Below are 13,072 nucleotides of genomic sequence, written 5' to 3'. Positions count from 1 at the left end.
CACAATTTTGACAGTTTACCCATACATCCAACAAAACATCCCTTAGAATAGGGTTTTTTTTTTTTTTTTTTTAAATATGGCATTGGTGATGGTATTTAGAATAGCATTAGAAATACATATTTACACATATTACATATTAAAAGGGTAACATTTACAGAACATGGATGTTATTTCAGAGACCAAAAGCTAAAAGCCTAAAAATCACATTTCACACAGGGATGTTGATGGCCTGTTGAGATTGATAAATCAGTCTAAGAATTTTGTGTGTACATGTTTTTGGATTCACGTCGAAAGTAACGACTGCCTAGTAAATGCAGTGATATACAACGTATGGAAACCTGGATTGACGATAATTCTAACTAGGAACAAAAAAAGTATTCCAGGGAAAATGTGGTTAATTCAGTTGTAATCGGTCTAACCAAATATCAACACATACTGCTGGATAACCTAGACAGACACATGCCATATCTATTCAGGCCATTCATACATGTTTGAAGGCTTTAAGGCATGGCAGCACATGTACACAGACTAGCCATTGTTTTAAATAGTGCTGGCTAATGTGTGTCAATTTTGTTATGCATTATCTAGGTCAAAATAATGCAGTACATGAAAAAGCATAGTTGATAACACATTAAAAAACACAAAAAGGTGTGAACCCAGCCTTAAAATGCTAGGCACTACAACATTGCTTGGGTTTTGCTTTACGTGCCTCCTTAAAAGAAAAAAAAAAAAACAAAAAAAAAAAAACGACAACCACAACAGAACACTATTGACCAATGTATTAAAAATTTTTTTTAACGATCCAGAAGACCACGCTGGAAAATATGCCAAATTAAAAAAGGGGGGTGGGGGAGGGGTCAGCAAAATAGAAAACATTGATTTTATCACTTCTGTGAATTTAATGTTTCCCAAAGGAAGAGTGGAAAGATTGTTTAAATGAACACAAAATTGACATATACATTGTGCACATACATTTCCATTTACAAGCCAACAGTGGTAGCGTTACTGGAAGACACAGTAGAGGCTTTGCTTTAAATAGTCTGGGGTAGTTACAGGGGTTCGGCTACAGGCTTTCACCCAATGATCAGCCTATGAGCTTTAAAAATGTCTCATCTTGGTGTTGCACTTTACTTAGTTGTCCATGTGTTCTGACTCGTCTCTTTGCCAGCTGGGCAAAAATCAAGGACTTTGCCACTGCTATATTGTTCATACAAACTCTGCAAAAAAAAAAAAGGAAAAAAAAAAAAAGTTCAAAAGGTTTGTATTTAATAAATTAAAAGAAATTACTAGTATACATAAAAAAAAAAAAAAAAAATCAAACAAACACAACGCTGTATCAGTATAGCTATTGGGACAGCATGGGGATATCCTGTACATGATAACAAGTAGACCTTGGCATGTAAATCATCAATCTTCACAGTGAAGAGTACATAGGTGCACGTCAAACAGCTCAATATTATAGCTTCTAATGTTTAAGCTTTTTTTTTTTTTTCACCTTAGCAGCTCTGGATATAGAATTTGGTGAATTCAGTTCAATAAGTTGTCCAAGAATTCGTTTCATCTCCGCTGCAGTATCATTCCGTACTTGATCTATAAACAAGCAAAAACACAACTTTAAAAACTCAAGAACTTCCCTACATAATCAAGATCACACAAAATATATGTCACCACCTGATGAAATGTATAGAAAAGCATACCATTAAATGTAAAGTTTTTTTTCTTAATTTTGAAATAGAAAAATATCTTACATACCTGTCCGAGGGGGAGGTTGTATCTGAACGTATTGATGCACTAACAATTCAGCAACAGATATCCTTTCCTTGGGATTTCTCACTAAACATTTCTTTAAAAAAAAAAAATATTTGTAAGTAAAACAGAAAAAAGGATTATGGCAATACAGAAAAAATAAAATTGTAAGAACTTACCTTAAAATTATTTTCTCTGAGTCCTCTGACAGTTGCCGCCCACTCCGCTAGGCAGCATTAAAATCGCAAAAAACTTTTACATACATACAGACACACCTCCAGTGGGCCGTCCCTCCAGCCAATATCCCCAGCCAGTGACCACTCCTTCCTCAGTTCTGTAGCAAGCAGTCCATGGAAACCATCAACCCCAAAATAAGAGGGGCGGGGGCGGCGACTGTCAGAGGACTCAGAGAAAAGAATTTTACGGTAAGTTCTTACAAAAGTTCTATTTTCTCTTACATCCTCTGGCAGTTGCCGCCCACTCATACAGTCTTCACGATTGGGACGTCCCAAAGCAGTGTAGGTGTGAGGGGTGGGAAGACGCAACCTCCTAAAAAGGCAACGTAGCAACCAGGCCAGAGAAATATGCAACTGAGCCAACCGGGCAACCAAAGCTCAACAGGAGCTAACCCAGGAAAAACGAAAAAACAAAACAAACCCCATCCAGAAGAGACAGAGAAGCAACATGTCTCTTCAGACAGCTGCCGCACTCAAAACTTTGCGGCCAAAAGAAGCATCCGAGGATACGTCAAGTTTATAGAACTTTGTAAAAGTGTGCAGACGACCAGGTCGCCGCTTTGCACACCTGAGCCACCGACGCCTGATGGTGAAACGCCCAAGACGCACTGACGGCTCTAGAAGTGTGTGCCCTTACAGGGAAAGGCAGAACCTGACCCTTGATCGAATAGGCCTGCATAATAGTCTGTCTGATCCATTTGGAAATGGTCGCCACAGATGCAGCTGTACCCTTCCGAGGTCCCTCAGGAATGACAAACAGGCGATCCGACTTCCTGAAAGATTCTGTGGCAGATAGGTAAACCTCGATCGCCTGGACCACATCCAAGGAATGCAAAGCAAACTCCTTTGGATGCTTGGGCTTCGCACAAAGCGAAGGCAACACAATACCTTCATTGAGGTGGAAGGCTGACACCACCTTATTGAGACTGATTGGGTCGCAGGACCACTTTTTCCCTATAAACAACCAGATAAGGCGAACGGCAAGACAGAGCCGCCAACTCAGACACTCTGCGAGCAGATGTGACAGCCACCAGAAAAGCAACTTTCTGGGACAACACAGGCAGAGGAATTTCTCTGATGTTCTCAAAAGGAGGCCGTTGTAAAACGGATAAAAGCAAATTCAGGTCCCAGGGAGATAAAGGAGCCTTCCTCGGGGAGCCAGATGACACACCCCTTGAATAAAGGTGCGAATCAAGGAATTAGCCGCCAAGGGACGCTGAAAGAGAATGGCCAAGGCCGACAGCTGGCCTTTAATCGTGGCCAGCTCCAAACGCTGATCCACACCTTCCTGTAGGAAGGCCAAAACCCTTGCTACCAAAAAGGAGTGGGGATGAAATGCTTGCGACTCGCACCAGGCAATATATGCCCACCAGGTACGATGATAAATTTTCATAGGAGGTAGCTTTCCTAGCCTTCAACAGCCACGCCGTCAAAGCCAGCGACTGTAAAGCAGGATGGAAGATCGGCCCTGGAGATAGAAGATCTTCTCGTAGCGGAAGCCACCAGGGAGGCTCGGCGAAGATCTGCATGATGTCCGCGTACCAAGACCGCCGCCGCCAGTCCGGAGCCACCAGAATCACCTGCATCCGTTCAGAGGCCAACCTGTGGAGGAACCTGGACAATAGCTGAATTCGGGGGAAAGGCATACATCAGCCGATACCAAGGCACCACTAATGCGTCCGAGGCGTCCGCCAGAGGATGGTGCGTTCTGGCTACGAACCTTTCCACCTTTTTGTTGAGACGGGTCGCGAACAAGTCCATGTCTGGAGACCCCCACCGGATACACAGGAGGCGAAACACCTCCGGATGCAGGGACCACTCTCCCTGGTCCAGGGTCTGGCGGCTCAGATAGTCCACCCTGCCAGTTCTCCACACCTGGAATGTGAACCCCAGAAATCGCCGGGACGTGCGTCTCGGCCCAAGATAGGATCTCGGCCACTTCCTTGGCCGCCCCGGCACTTCTGGTGCCCCCTTGGTGATTGATGTAGGCCACCGCCGTGGCGTTGTCTATCTGCACTCAAACAGGGCAGCCCTGAAGTTGAGCCGACCAATGGAGCAAACAAAGCTTGATTGCCCGGAGCTCCAAGACATTGATTGGCAGGGAGGATTTCCCCTCCGACCATGTCCCCTGGGCACAGAGCGTGCCCAGAACTCCACCCCAGCCTGACAGGCTGGCATTCGTGGTGAGCACCGTCCACAATAGAGGCCAGAAGGACTTGCCTTGTGTCAGAGTCGGCGACTGGAGCCACCACAAAAGATCTGATCTCACTAAGGGACTCAGCGAAATCCTCCTGTCCAACGACTGAGGCGGTCTGTCCCACCTGGCAAGATTCTGCCTGCAGGGTTCTCGTGTGAAACTGAGCAAATGGGAAAACCATCACTAATCAGACCCAGGGACCGCATACAGGTCTGTAGAGAAGAGAGATCGTTGTCCCGGAGGGACCTGATCTCATTCTGTAGTGTCCGGATCTTGTGCTCCGGGAGAAAGACCTTCGCCTGAGCGGAGTTCAAGACCATCCCCAGGTAGGGGAGGCGAACCGAAGGAGTCAGAGCAGACTTCTGGAAATTGATGGTCCACCCGAACTCTTGGAGCGTCTGAACCGTGACCAACAGATCGCTCGTCAAGGTGGCACTTGAGCTCGACCTTAACAGGAGGTCGTCCAGATAACCGAGGACCGCAATCGCCCTTTTGAGATCCCAGAAACGGTCTCGAGTCAGATGGAGATTTGCTGGAAAGAACCTGTCTGCGGGGGGGGGGGGGGGGGGGGGGAGATTGAAACTTCATCTTGTACCCTGAACGAATAAGTTCGTGAACCCACCTGTCCTGAATCTTGGACACCCAGGGTTCGGGAAAACGCAGACGTCCCCCCACCCCTGAAACGGGTGCGGGCTTCCCTTCAGGAGGAAGTGGACTGGGTTGCCGCACCAGCCAGACCGGATTTGGACTTACCCACCCAAGACTTCTTGTGACCTCCAGGTCTTGAAGGACTTTCCTTTCTCCTGTGTCCCGAAGGCACGAAAGGACCCCCGGTTAGTCTTATAAGAGGGGCCCCGCCTGGCGCGGGGAGATTTACCCTTTGAGGCTTGGGGCAAAAAGAGTACTCTTACCACCCGTAAGCCCTTTGATCAACTCATCCAGAGTGTCCCCAAAAAGACGGTTCCCTGCTTAAGGGATCTCAGACACTGTCTTTTTTGAAGCGTGGTCAGCCGACCAGCTTTTCAGCCAAATAATGCGGCGGATCGCAATCCCAACCGCAGACAGTTGTGCGACCAAGGGAGCCTCGTCCATGGCTACATCACACAGGTACATCACGGCCTGGGCCATCTGATCCACCATAGCCAGAGCAGCTGGAGAGACTGACTCCGACACCAAAGTGCGCCAAAGCACCTTGGCCCACTCTGCGATAGCCTGAGAGACCATCACCGAAGCAAACAAAGGTTTTAGCAGGGAGCCCGCCACCGTATACACGTGGCGGGAAAGTGCATCCACCTGTCTATCCGCCGGGTCCTTATACACCGGGGAATCTTCTACTGGCATCAAGTTGGATTTATTAAGCCTGGAAACAGTGTGGTCCACCTCAGGAGCCACAGTCCAGAGAGAATCAATCCGCAAAGGGATATCGGTACTTAAATCTCTTAGGCACCACCAGCATATGCTTAATGCGACGCCATTGGTCTTTCACAGTATCGTGAAACTCCTCAGGACAAGGAAACACTTGACCTGACTTCTGGGCCTTGCGGGTCCCGAAGGAAACCCGTTTACCTAACAGGGGGGCTCAACATCAAGATTTAAAGTCTCCTTAATGGAGCTAATAAGTGCATCCACCGCAGCGTGGTCTTGTGCCGTTTCGGAAGACGAGTCCTCCTCCTCCACATCGGACAGAGGACAGGGACCCCTAGAGGGGAGCATTGTCCGTGGCAACCAATTCAGGCTTTGAAAACAGAGGGCATAGGCTGTTTTTGAGACACTCGTTCAGACATCAGCAGATCCTCTTTTGACGCTAAAGTCGCAAGTGCAGCAGATAGAGAGGCCATGGAGGGAGATTCAGAAGTACCTGAAGCCCCCACCAGGTCTGTGGGGAATTTGCTATCCTGGGACTCCATAATAGCAATGTGAAATTTTAGTGACGCTGGCCCTTTAAAAAACGGCGGTTCCCGCGGACCCCCACCGCAAACTGCACAACTTTTGGAGACCCTTTTGCACAGCTAAAGTCACAAGAAGAAAGTGCTAGCAGGAGAAAAGGCCAGAGAAAACAGTAAAAATCCCCCCACAATGTCTGTACTTGCCACGCTGCTGTAATGAAGCGAAGGTAAAGGAGGAAGTGACCTCAATGGAGAAAGGCACTGAGAAAATGGCCGCTGCCCTTAAAAAGGCATTCGCCAACACTTAAAATGGCGCCCAAACCAGCGCCAAAATGGTTATAGAAAATGGCTGCTGCCCACACAGGCTCAAAACAGTCTGCCCACACCCAAAATGGCGGCTGCTCGAGCAGCCCCAAACGCAGCAGTAATCGCATGCACTGGCCCCCACAGTTAACACCCCCCACACCCGCCAGCACGGCGGTCAGTACCGCTGAAGCGCCCCAGGAGGGACAGGGGGACCGTACCACATGGCCAGAAGGGGGATATTACAGAAACCTCACATGTACTGCCATCATCCCCAGAGTGGGCCAACATAACACCTCCTCACAACATAGTCCCAGGGACAGAGGGGTAGTAGTACTCACCAGACCAGAGAACGTGGGCACCGCTCTGATACGGGAGACCTCCCACCCTGAGTGGGGGTGCCGTCAGCCAGGAAGGATGCTAGCAACCCACGGGCGTTCCGAAGTTGAGACATCCTGGCGAAGATAGGAACTCCGCAGGCTCGTCCCTGTCACAAGGGGTACGGTCGTTGCGAGGCCTGGGCGTACCAGTAACCTGCGATGCTCGATGGCAGGCTGGGACTTCATAAAGGTTCTATATTAACCAGTGCGAGGCCCAACTCTGCTGACGCTTGTAGACCTCCAACGTTCTGACTAACTAGCGTAGGTGAGAAAAACAAAAAAACTATTCTGAAAGAAAAACACTTTTCTGAAAAAAACTGAGACACTAGGTCCCAGCAGGGAAAAAGCTAGCCTACTCCTGATGCTAGGCAGCAGAGAACTGGGGAAGGAGTGGTCACTGGCTGGGGATATTGGCTGGAGGGACAGCCCCCTGGAGGTGTGTCTGTATGTAAAGCTTTTTGCCATTTAATGCTGCCTAGCTTGCTCCTGCAGAGAGTGCCATTACCCAATCGTGGAGACTGTATGAGTGGGCAGCGACTGTCAGGACGTAAGAGAAAATAAATATGGTGATATAATAAAACTAATAGCATTCCATCCTACAGTGTTGCTTTAAAGCCTAAGACATGGTAAAAGTGGTATAATACCTCTCAATCTAAAACAAGGTTCAAGTAGTTATAAAGACTAACAAAACACACCTTTCAGTAGCCGTTTCTCCATTCCCCCCCCTAAATACTTACCTCTATCGATCCAGCAATGTGCCAGGCAGCAGGTCCTCTCTCTCCTCTCCCCCCTTCTCACAGGCTTGGCTGAGAGAAGCAGACATGGACAGAAATGCATTTGTTGTATCTATGGATGCACAGAGCCTGCTTGGGAAAGAGCCCACACGTGTGCCACTTTAGGAAGCAGCTGCCTATGGTGGTACAAGGAGAAAAGGCGGATCTGAGAGCTCAGGCAGAGGACCCCCTTAGGTAGAGTTTTGGAGCTATTCTGTGCAATACTCTTTCACCCCAAAAGCCAGGTCTTAGCTGGATATCAATTAAATATTGTAGTGCCGCAGCAAGGTTGACTAGCAAAACCAAGTGGTGGCTTTGCAGATCTGCTCAAAGGTTGCCTCAGCCCCCTGTGCTCAGGAAGTGGCTATAGTGCAAAAAAAACTGCCAAAATAGAGGCTAGTGGTCAGGAAATGATATGTAGGAACTTTCTAGACTTGGCTCCCTCCTGATGGTTTATATATGCCACCGCTGTGATGTCTAAGCCAAGCATAAGCAAAAACCTAATCTGTTCTTGAAAGATCGGGACTGCTTTGCAGATTGCTGTGAGCTTGCAAATGCTTGAGGAGGCAGACGTTTCCTTTTTCCAATTCCTTGCAGAACATGACCCTCCATGTGTGACCCTCACCCTTTTGTTTTTAAATCTGTGGTGAGCTGGAGTTGGGGCAGATCAGTCTTCGCTGCTTTAGGAGAGTCCCTAAACTTCACACTGTAGAGATATCCTTATGATTTTGGAATCAAATTGTCAATTCCAGGGCCTTGACTGACTAGTTCCATTTTGATAGAACGCTGACCCTCGCATGGAACAGAGCCCACTGGGAAGCCAGGAAACAGACCAGAGGTAGACAATCTGACCTAAGGATACCAAACTTGTCCTTGACAACAACTCTACTACCCCGAGATGCTTTTCTTTACATCTGTAAAAAAAAAAAAAAAAAAAAAAAAGCTTCTGATGGAATGCATCAGAGCCCAAGAAAATGGCATGGTTTGGGTTGAAGTAAGATTGTAAGATTTGGATGTCCAAGCCAGAATAAGTGGAAGGTGGTCTATTGTTTTCTAGAGATTTTGCAGGACTAGTTCTCTCATTTTTGCAAATATCAGGAAATCATCAAGGTTCAGTACTAAAGATACCCCTTGATTCTTAGGGGTTTCATAACCTCGGCTACAGGCTTAGTGAAAATGTAAGGGGCTAATGCTAGACCGAAGGGTAGAGCCTGGTACAGAAAACGATGCATGGCCCTGTGCAACTTGAATGGCAACTGTGGGAACTTTTGCTATTCCTGGTCTATCGGAACATGAGGAAACGTGTCCTTGATATATAACTGATGCATGTCTTCAAAAGACAGGTGTGCCTTTTTGGAAACCTTTAAAAAGGGAGGTGTCTAATTTGGGACATTTCACTTCTTTATTAAAAAGGAAGATGCCTCTTAGGAACTTTGGTGAAAAACAACTTGCTTTCTGGTTCCTTCAATTCCTTGGTTATAATACCATTGATCGATGCACCGGGAAGGACATCTTTTTCTAATTCACTGTAAAGCCAATCCTGGACAGATCTGGTAATGGGCACTTCTGGCATTTGTTCCATCATATCCCAAATCTTCCAATGATCACATTTCTGAGTTAGAATAATCTGAGTGCCTCCTCTCCTTCCTCCCATTCTGAATCAGAGGATGTCAATGCCAATGTGTCATCCCTTGGTTTTTAGAGAATGGCTCACAAATCTGTGGCAGAAGAATCTGAAGGCTGTTTAAAGGCCTCCAAGACCAAATTGATGGATTGTAATGGACCAGGCCATATGTTTCCTTAGACTTCACATTAAAATCCCTTAAGAATGGAGGTTCCCCCCTCAAACCAACTTCCTAATGCATTTCTGACATGGGGGGGGGTTTACCCCAAGAAGAAGATAACTAGGCAAAATAGCCACCCCATTGATGGTCATATAAATGAAAGGGTGGAAGGAGAGCCAAAGATGTATTAGACCAGGGATCCTCTAACTACGGCCCTCCAGCTGCTGCTGAACTAACACACCCCATAAGGCATTGTAAAACTGACATTCACAGACATGACTAGGCATGATGGGAATTGTAGTTCCTGAACCGCTGGAGGGCCATAGTTTAAAGACCCTTGCATTAGACCATCCGATGCAGACTACAGAAATATGGCTGCCCAAGTGTGACACTACGATGTCAAAACTGGTCAGCCCACTTCCCAAAAAAGGGCAGAAATCCCCAGTGACCGTGCTTGAAGCAAGATCCTACCCCTCCATCCTGAAGGCTTCCCATCAGGAAACCATGATAGAGATGAAGAGCCTATTCCCTACTAGTGAAGTAAATGAAAGTGATGGTGAAGAATAATTGAAAAATATTTAGGGAAAAAGCTGCTAATTTGTAGTGTCACCATATACCAATTAAATAAATAATGCAAATAAATTGGCGCTAATTCCAAATAATCTCATAAAGCAAAAAATATATATAAATCAATATATGTACATCAAATATAATGTGCAGAGATCAAATAATGTAGGACCAAAAGGCAATAAATAACTCCAAATGATGAAAAACTGTGAAACAATAAATATATTAAGTTAATCAAAAGTCCATGTGCAAGTGCAGGAAAATATCAGACAATGGTGATCTGACAATGTGATAAAAAAACTTCAATCCAAATGTGTCACCAATGTGAACACTCCCAAACAGAAGGTATCCAATATTGAGTGCAATGGCTGCTCACCTCAGGAATGAATAAATCAAACGTTGTTCATAAATAACAAGCATCTCCACATATCTCCAATAATAGCAATATGGCAGCTAGTCAGATGTAATAAAATCGCCAGCCCAAAAATATGGATGAAAAAATCTTCTTTGAGGTTTCCTCATATAGGGATAAAGTATGAAAAGGGCGTCATGGTGCAGTATATCAGATTGAATTTATTAAATACAAATAGTAAAACTTACAGTAAAGTTGCAGAAATGATGTGTAACAGCAATACTCCTCGGTCCCCGCAATAGCAGTGTAACAGAAACTGAACTTCCGGTCACAGCCTTAGACCGGAAGTGATGTCACCCGTCTCCGACACGTTGCATCACTCAAACACGTGACCTTCTCAAGGGTAAGGTGCAGGGTAACACTCACCGGGATAAATAGGAGAATGGTTGCCATAGCAACCATACACAATACATCAATACAATACAAAACAAATGCATAAAAAATCTCAAATTAAATATATAAAATCAAACAGTCAATATCTACACTGTGAAAATATATTGAGTGTCAGATAAATATTAAAATATGAAATTAAAATAGTAAAAAATATTAAAGATAAAAAACAGATTAATAATCAGATAAAAAGCAGTTATGGTCAAATTCAATGTTAAGACCCAAAGGTGTGAGGGTCTGCATTTCAAAAATCCAACTGGATTCAGCCTGACTCAGTTTTAGGCTGCATTCACACTTGAGCGTAGCGTTTTTTACCGCGATTTTAACCGCGATTTTACCGCGATTTTTTCAGGCGTTTTTCATTGACATCCATCAAAAACACTGGTAATCAGCCCAAAAAGAAGCTCATGTACTTTTTTCAGCTACAGGCGTTTTGCAAAACGCTCAGATGTGAACAGGGGCCATTTAAATAAATGGGGTTTTACTTGTTGGGCGTTTTGGAAGCGTTTCTTTTGAGCGTTTTTGGAGCTGAAAACGCCCAGGTGTGAATGGAGCCTTAATGTTGTTGCTCCCTCTCCAATGTGGTTTATATTTCTCTACGCCCCAGAATAATAGGGATGAGGGATCACTTTGGTGAACTTGAGCATAATGTCACTCTAGTCTTCACAAAACCTTTGTATTTTTTGAATGTGTTTGAAAAGTAGTAGATCAACCAATGAGAAATAATTTCAGTTTCTTTGATCTACTACATTTTTAGTTTCTTTGAAGGAAAGGGTTTTTTTCCATGCAAAAAGTGCTTTGCATGTAAACATACATCATCAAATAAAAAGAAAAAAGAAGATTTCATATCCACCAGCACGGGAAGAAATTTCAAAATTAAAGATTTCATATCACGTATAGAAGAGGGGGCTGTCTACGTGCTCGAATGTCCGTGTCATTTCCAGTACATGGGAAGAACAAAGAGAACATGTTCAAAATATACAAAAAAGGTTTTGTGAAGCATAGTGTCTCTAACCAAAGTTCAGCAAAGAGATCCCTCATCCCTATTATTCTGGGGCGTAGAAAAATAGACCCCATTGGAGAGGGAGCAACAAAATTAAAACTGAGTCAGGCTGAATCCAGTTGGATTTTTGAAATTCAGACCCTCACACCTTTGGGTCTTAACATTGAATTTGACCTTAACTGCCTTTTACCTGATTATTCCCTCTGTTTTTTATCTTTAATATTTTTTACTATTTTAATATTTATCTGACACTCAATATATTTTCACAGTGTAGATATTGACTGTCTGAGATATATTTAATTTTAATTTAATTTTAGTTTTTTTATGTATTTGTATTTATCATTTAGTTATCTGATGCACAGGAAACTGATTTTTACCTGCTATTTTGTCAGAGAATTGGTTATTTATATCTGCACACTTGGAATTCGTTTTTTATTAGTCCCTTTTTAAGTGTCCAAATGAATAATATAACATTTAATATTGTGCTGGTTTGATACCTACACTGTTCCCATTTAAAATTTTTTTATATCTTCATTTATACCTTACACTTGAGAGATACAAGAAGGGATTGAAGGAAAAATGGGGAGGGAAGGGTAATTGGAAAAAACAGGGGAGGAGAAGGGGGAATGGGACTTTAACTGAGACTTGTGCAATGGAGTCTCCATCCCTAATATGATCAACATAAAAAAAAAAAACATTAGGAACACATAGGGTTCAAAAATAAAAAACGTGGGACTTTGTATGAGGTGTGGCCAGTGTACACATGATGATATAGTGGTAATACATATACAACTGCTGGTAAGTATATAGAGGCATATGATTAATCATCACGTGTTTATTGACATGTTCTATAACACATATCAGTATAGTAGGTATACAGTTAATCAAAAGGGGATATACATAATATACAAAGTAGTATCATGATATAACCATAATAATGATAAAAACAATTACAAAATCGACCAACAGACATAGGGTGTAGATAGAAGTATTTGGATGCATGCTGGTTGTTGGCAATGAGTTTAATGACCTCTTAGGCTCAACGCGAAATTTCACTTCATCAGGAGCAGGCACATTGGTTTAATAGGGTAAAAAATGTCAGGGAGGCTGATGGCCACCCAGGACTACGTCCATGAAGGGAACTGAGGGGGTGAATGCTCCGCACAAGGCCAAAGCGCAGGGTCCACAAATGGTACGTGGTTTTCCATTATGGGTCAAGTAGGGCTTGATGATATAGGTATTGAAGATATGAAGCATGGAAATAAACCTGCACTGAGGCAGAGGCACGGGTCGCTCCATGGGTCACGGGCCGTTCGAACTACGGGCCACCACCAAGCAGGGATTAGTTTACTAATAGTCTTTCCTTCAGTGTCTTAATGGTTAATGGAGCATTGG

At 44.3% G+C, this 13,072-nt stretch overlaps 1 protein-coding gene across 1 annotated transcript in view; it reads right to left on the bottom strand.

Moving 5' to 3' along the window:
- Positions 1–1,037: 1,037 nt before the first annotated feature.
- TTK (TTK protein kinase) overlaps positions 1,038–13,072 on the bottom strand; it is a 242,172-nt gene continuing 230,137 nt past the window's right edge. Inside the window, exons 20-22 of the mRNA XM_082249922.1 lie at positions 1,753–1,843; positions 1,496–1,590; positions 1,038–1,217 (exon numbers count right to left, since the gene is read on the bottom strand). Coding sequence (XP_082106048.1) covers positions 1,128–1,217; positions 1,496–1,590; positions 1,753–1,843 — 276 coding nt within the window. The 3' untranslated portion in view covers positions 1,038–1,127. The remainder of the gene's footprint in view (positions 1,218–1,495; positions 1,591–1,752; positions 1,844–13,072) is intronic.

Source organism: Pelophylax lessonae (assembly GCF_965119305.1).
Source record: "Pelophylax lessonae genome assembly, chromosome: 3".
Lineage (NCBI taxonomy): Eukaryota > Metazoa > Chordata > Amphibia > Anura > Ranidae > Pelophylax > Pelophylax lessonae.
This window is presented reverse-complemented; position numbering and strand designations above follow the sequence as displayed.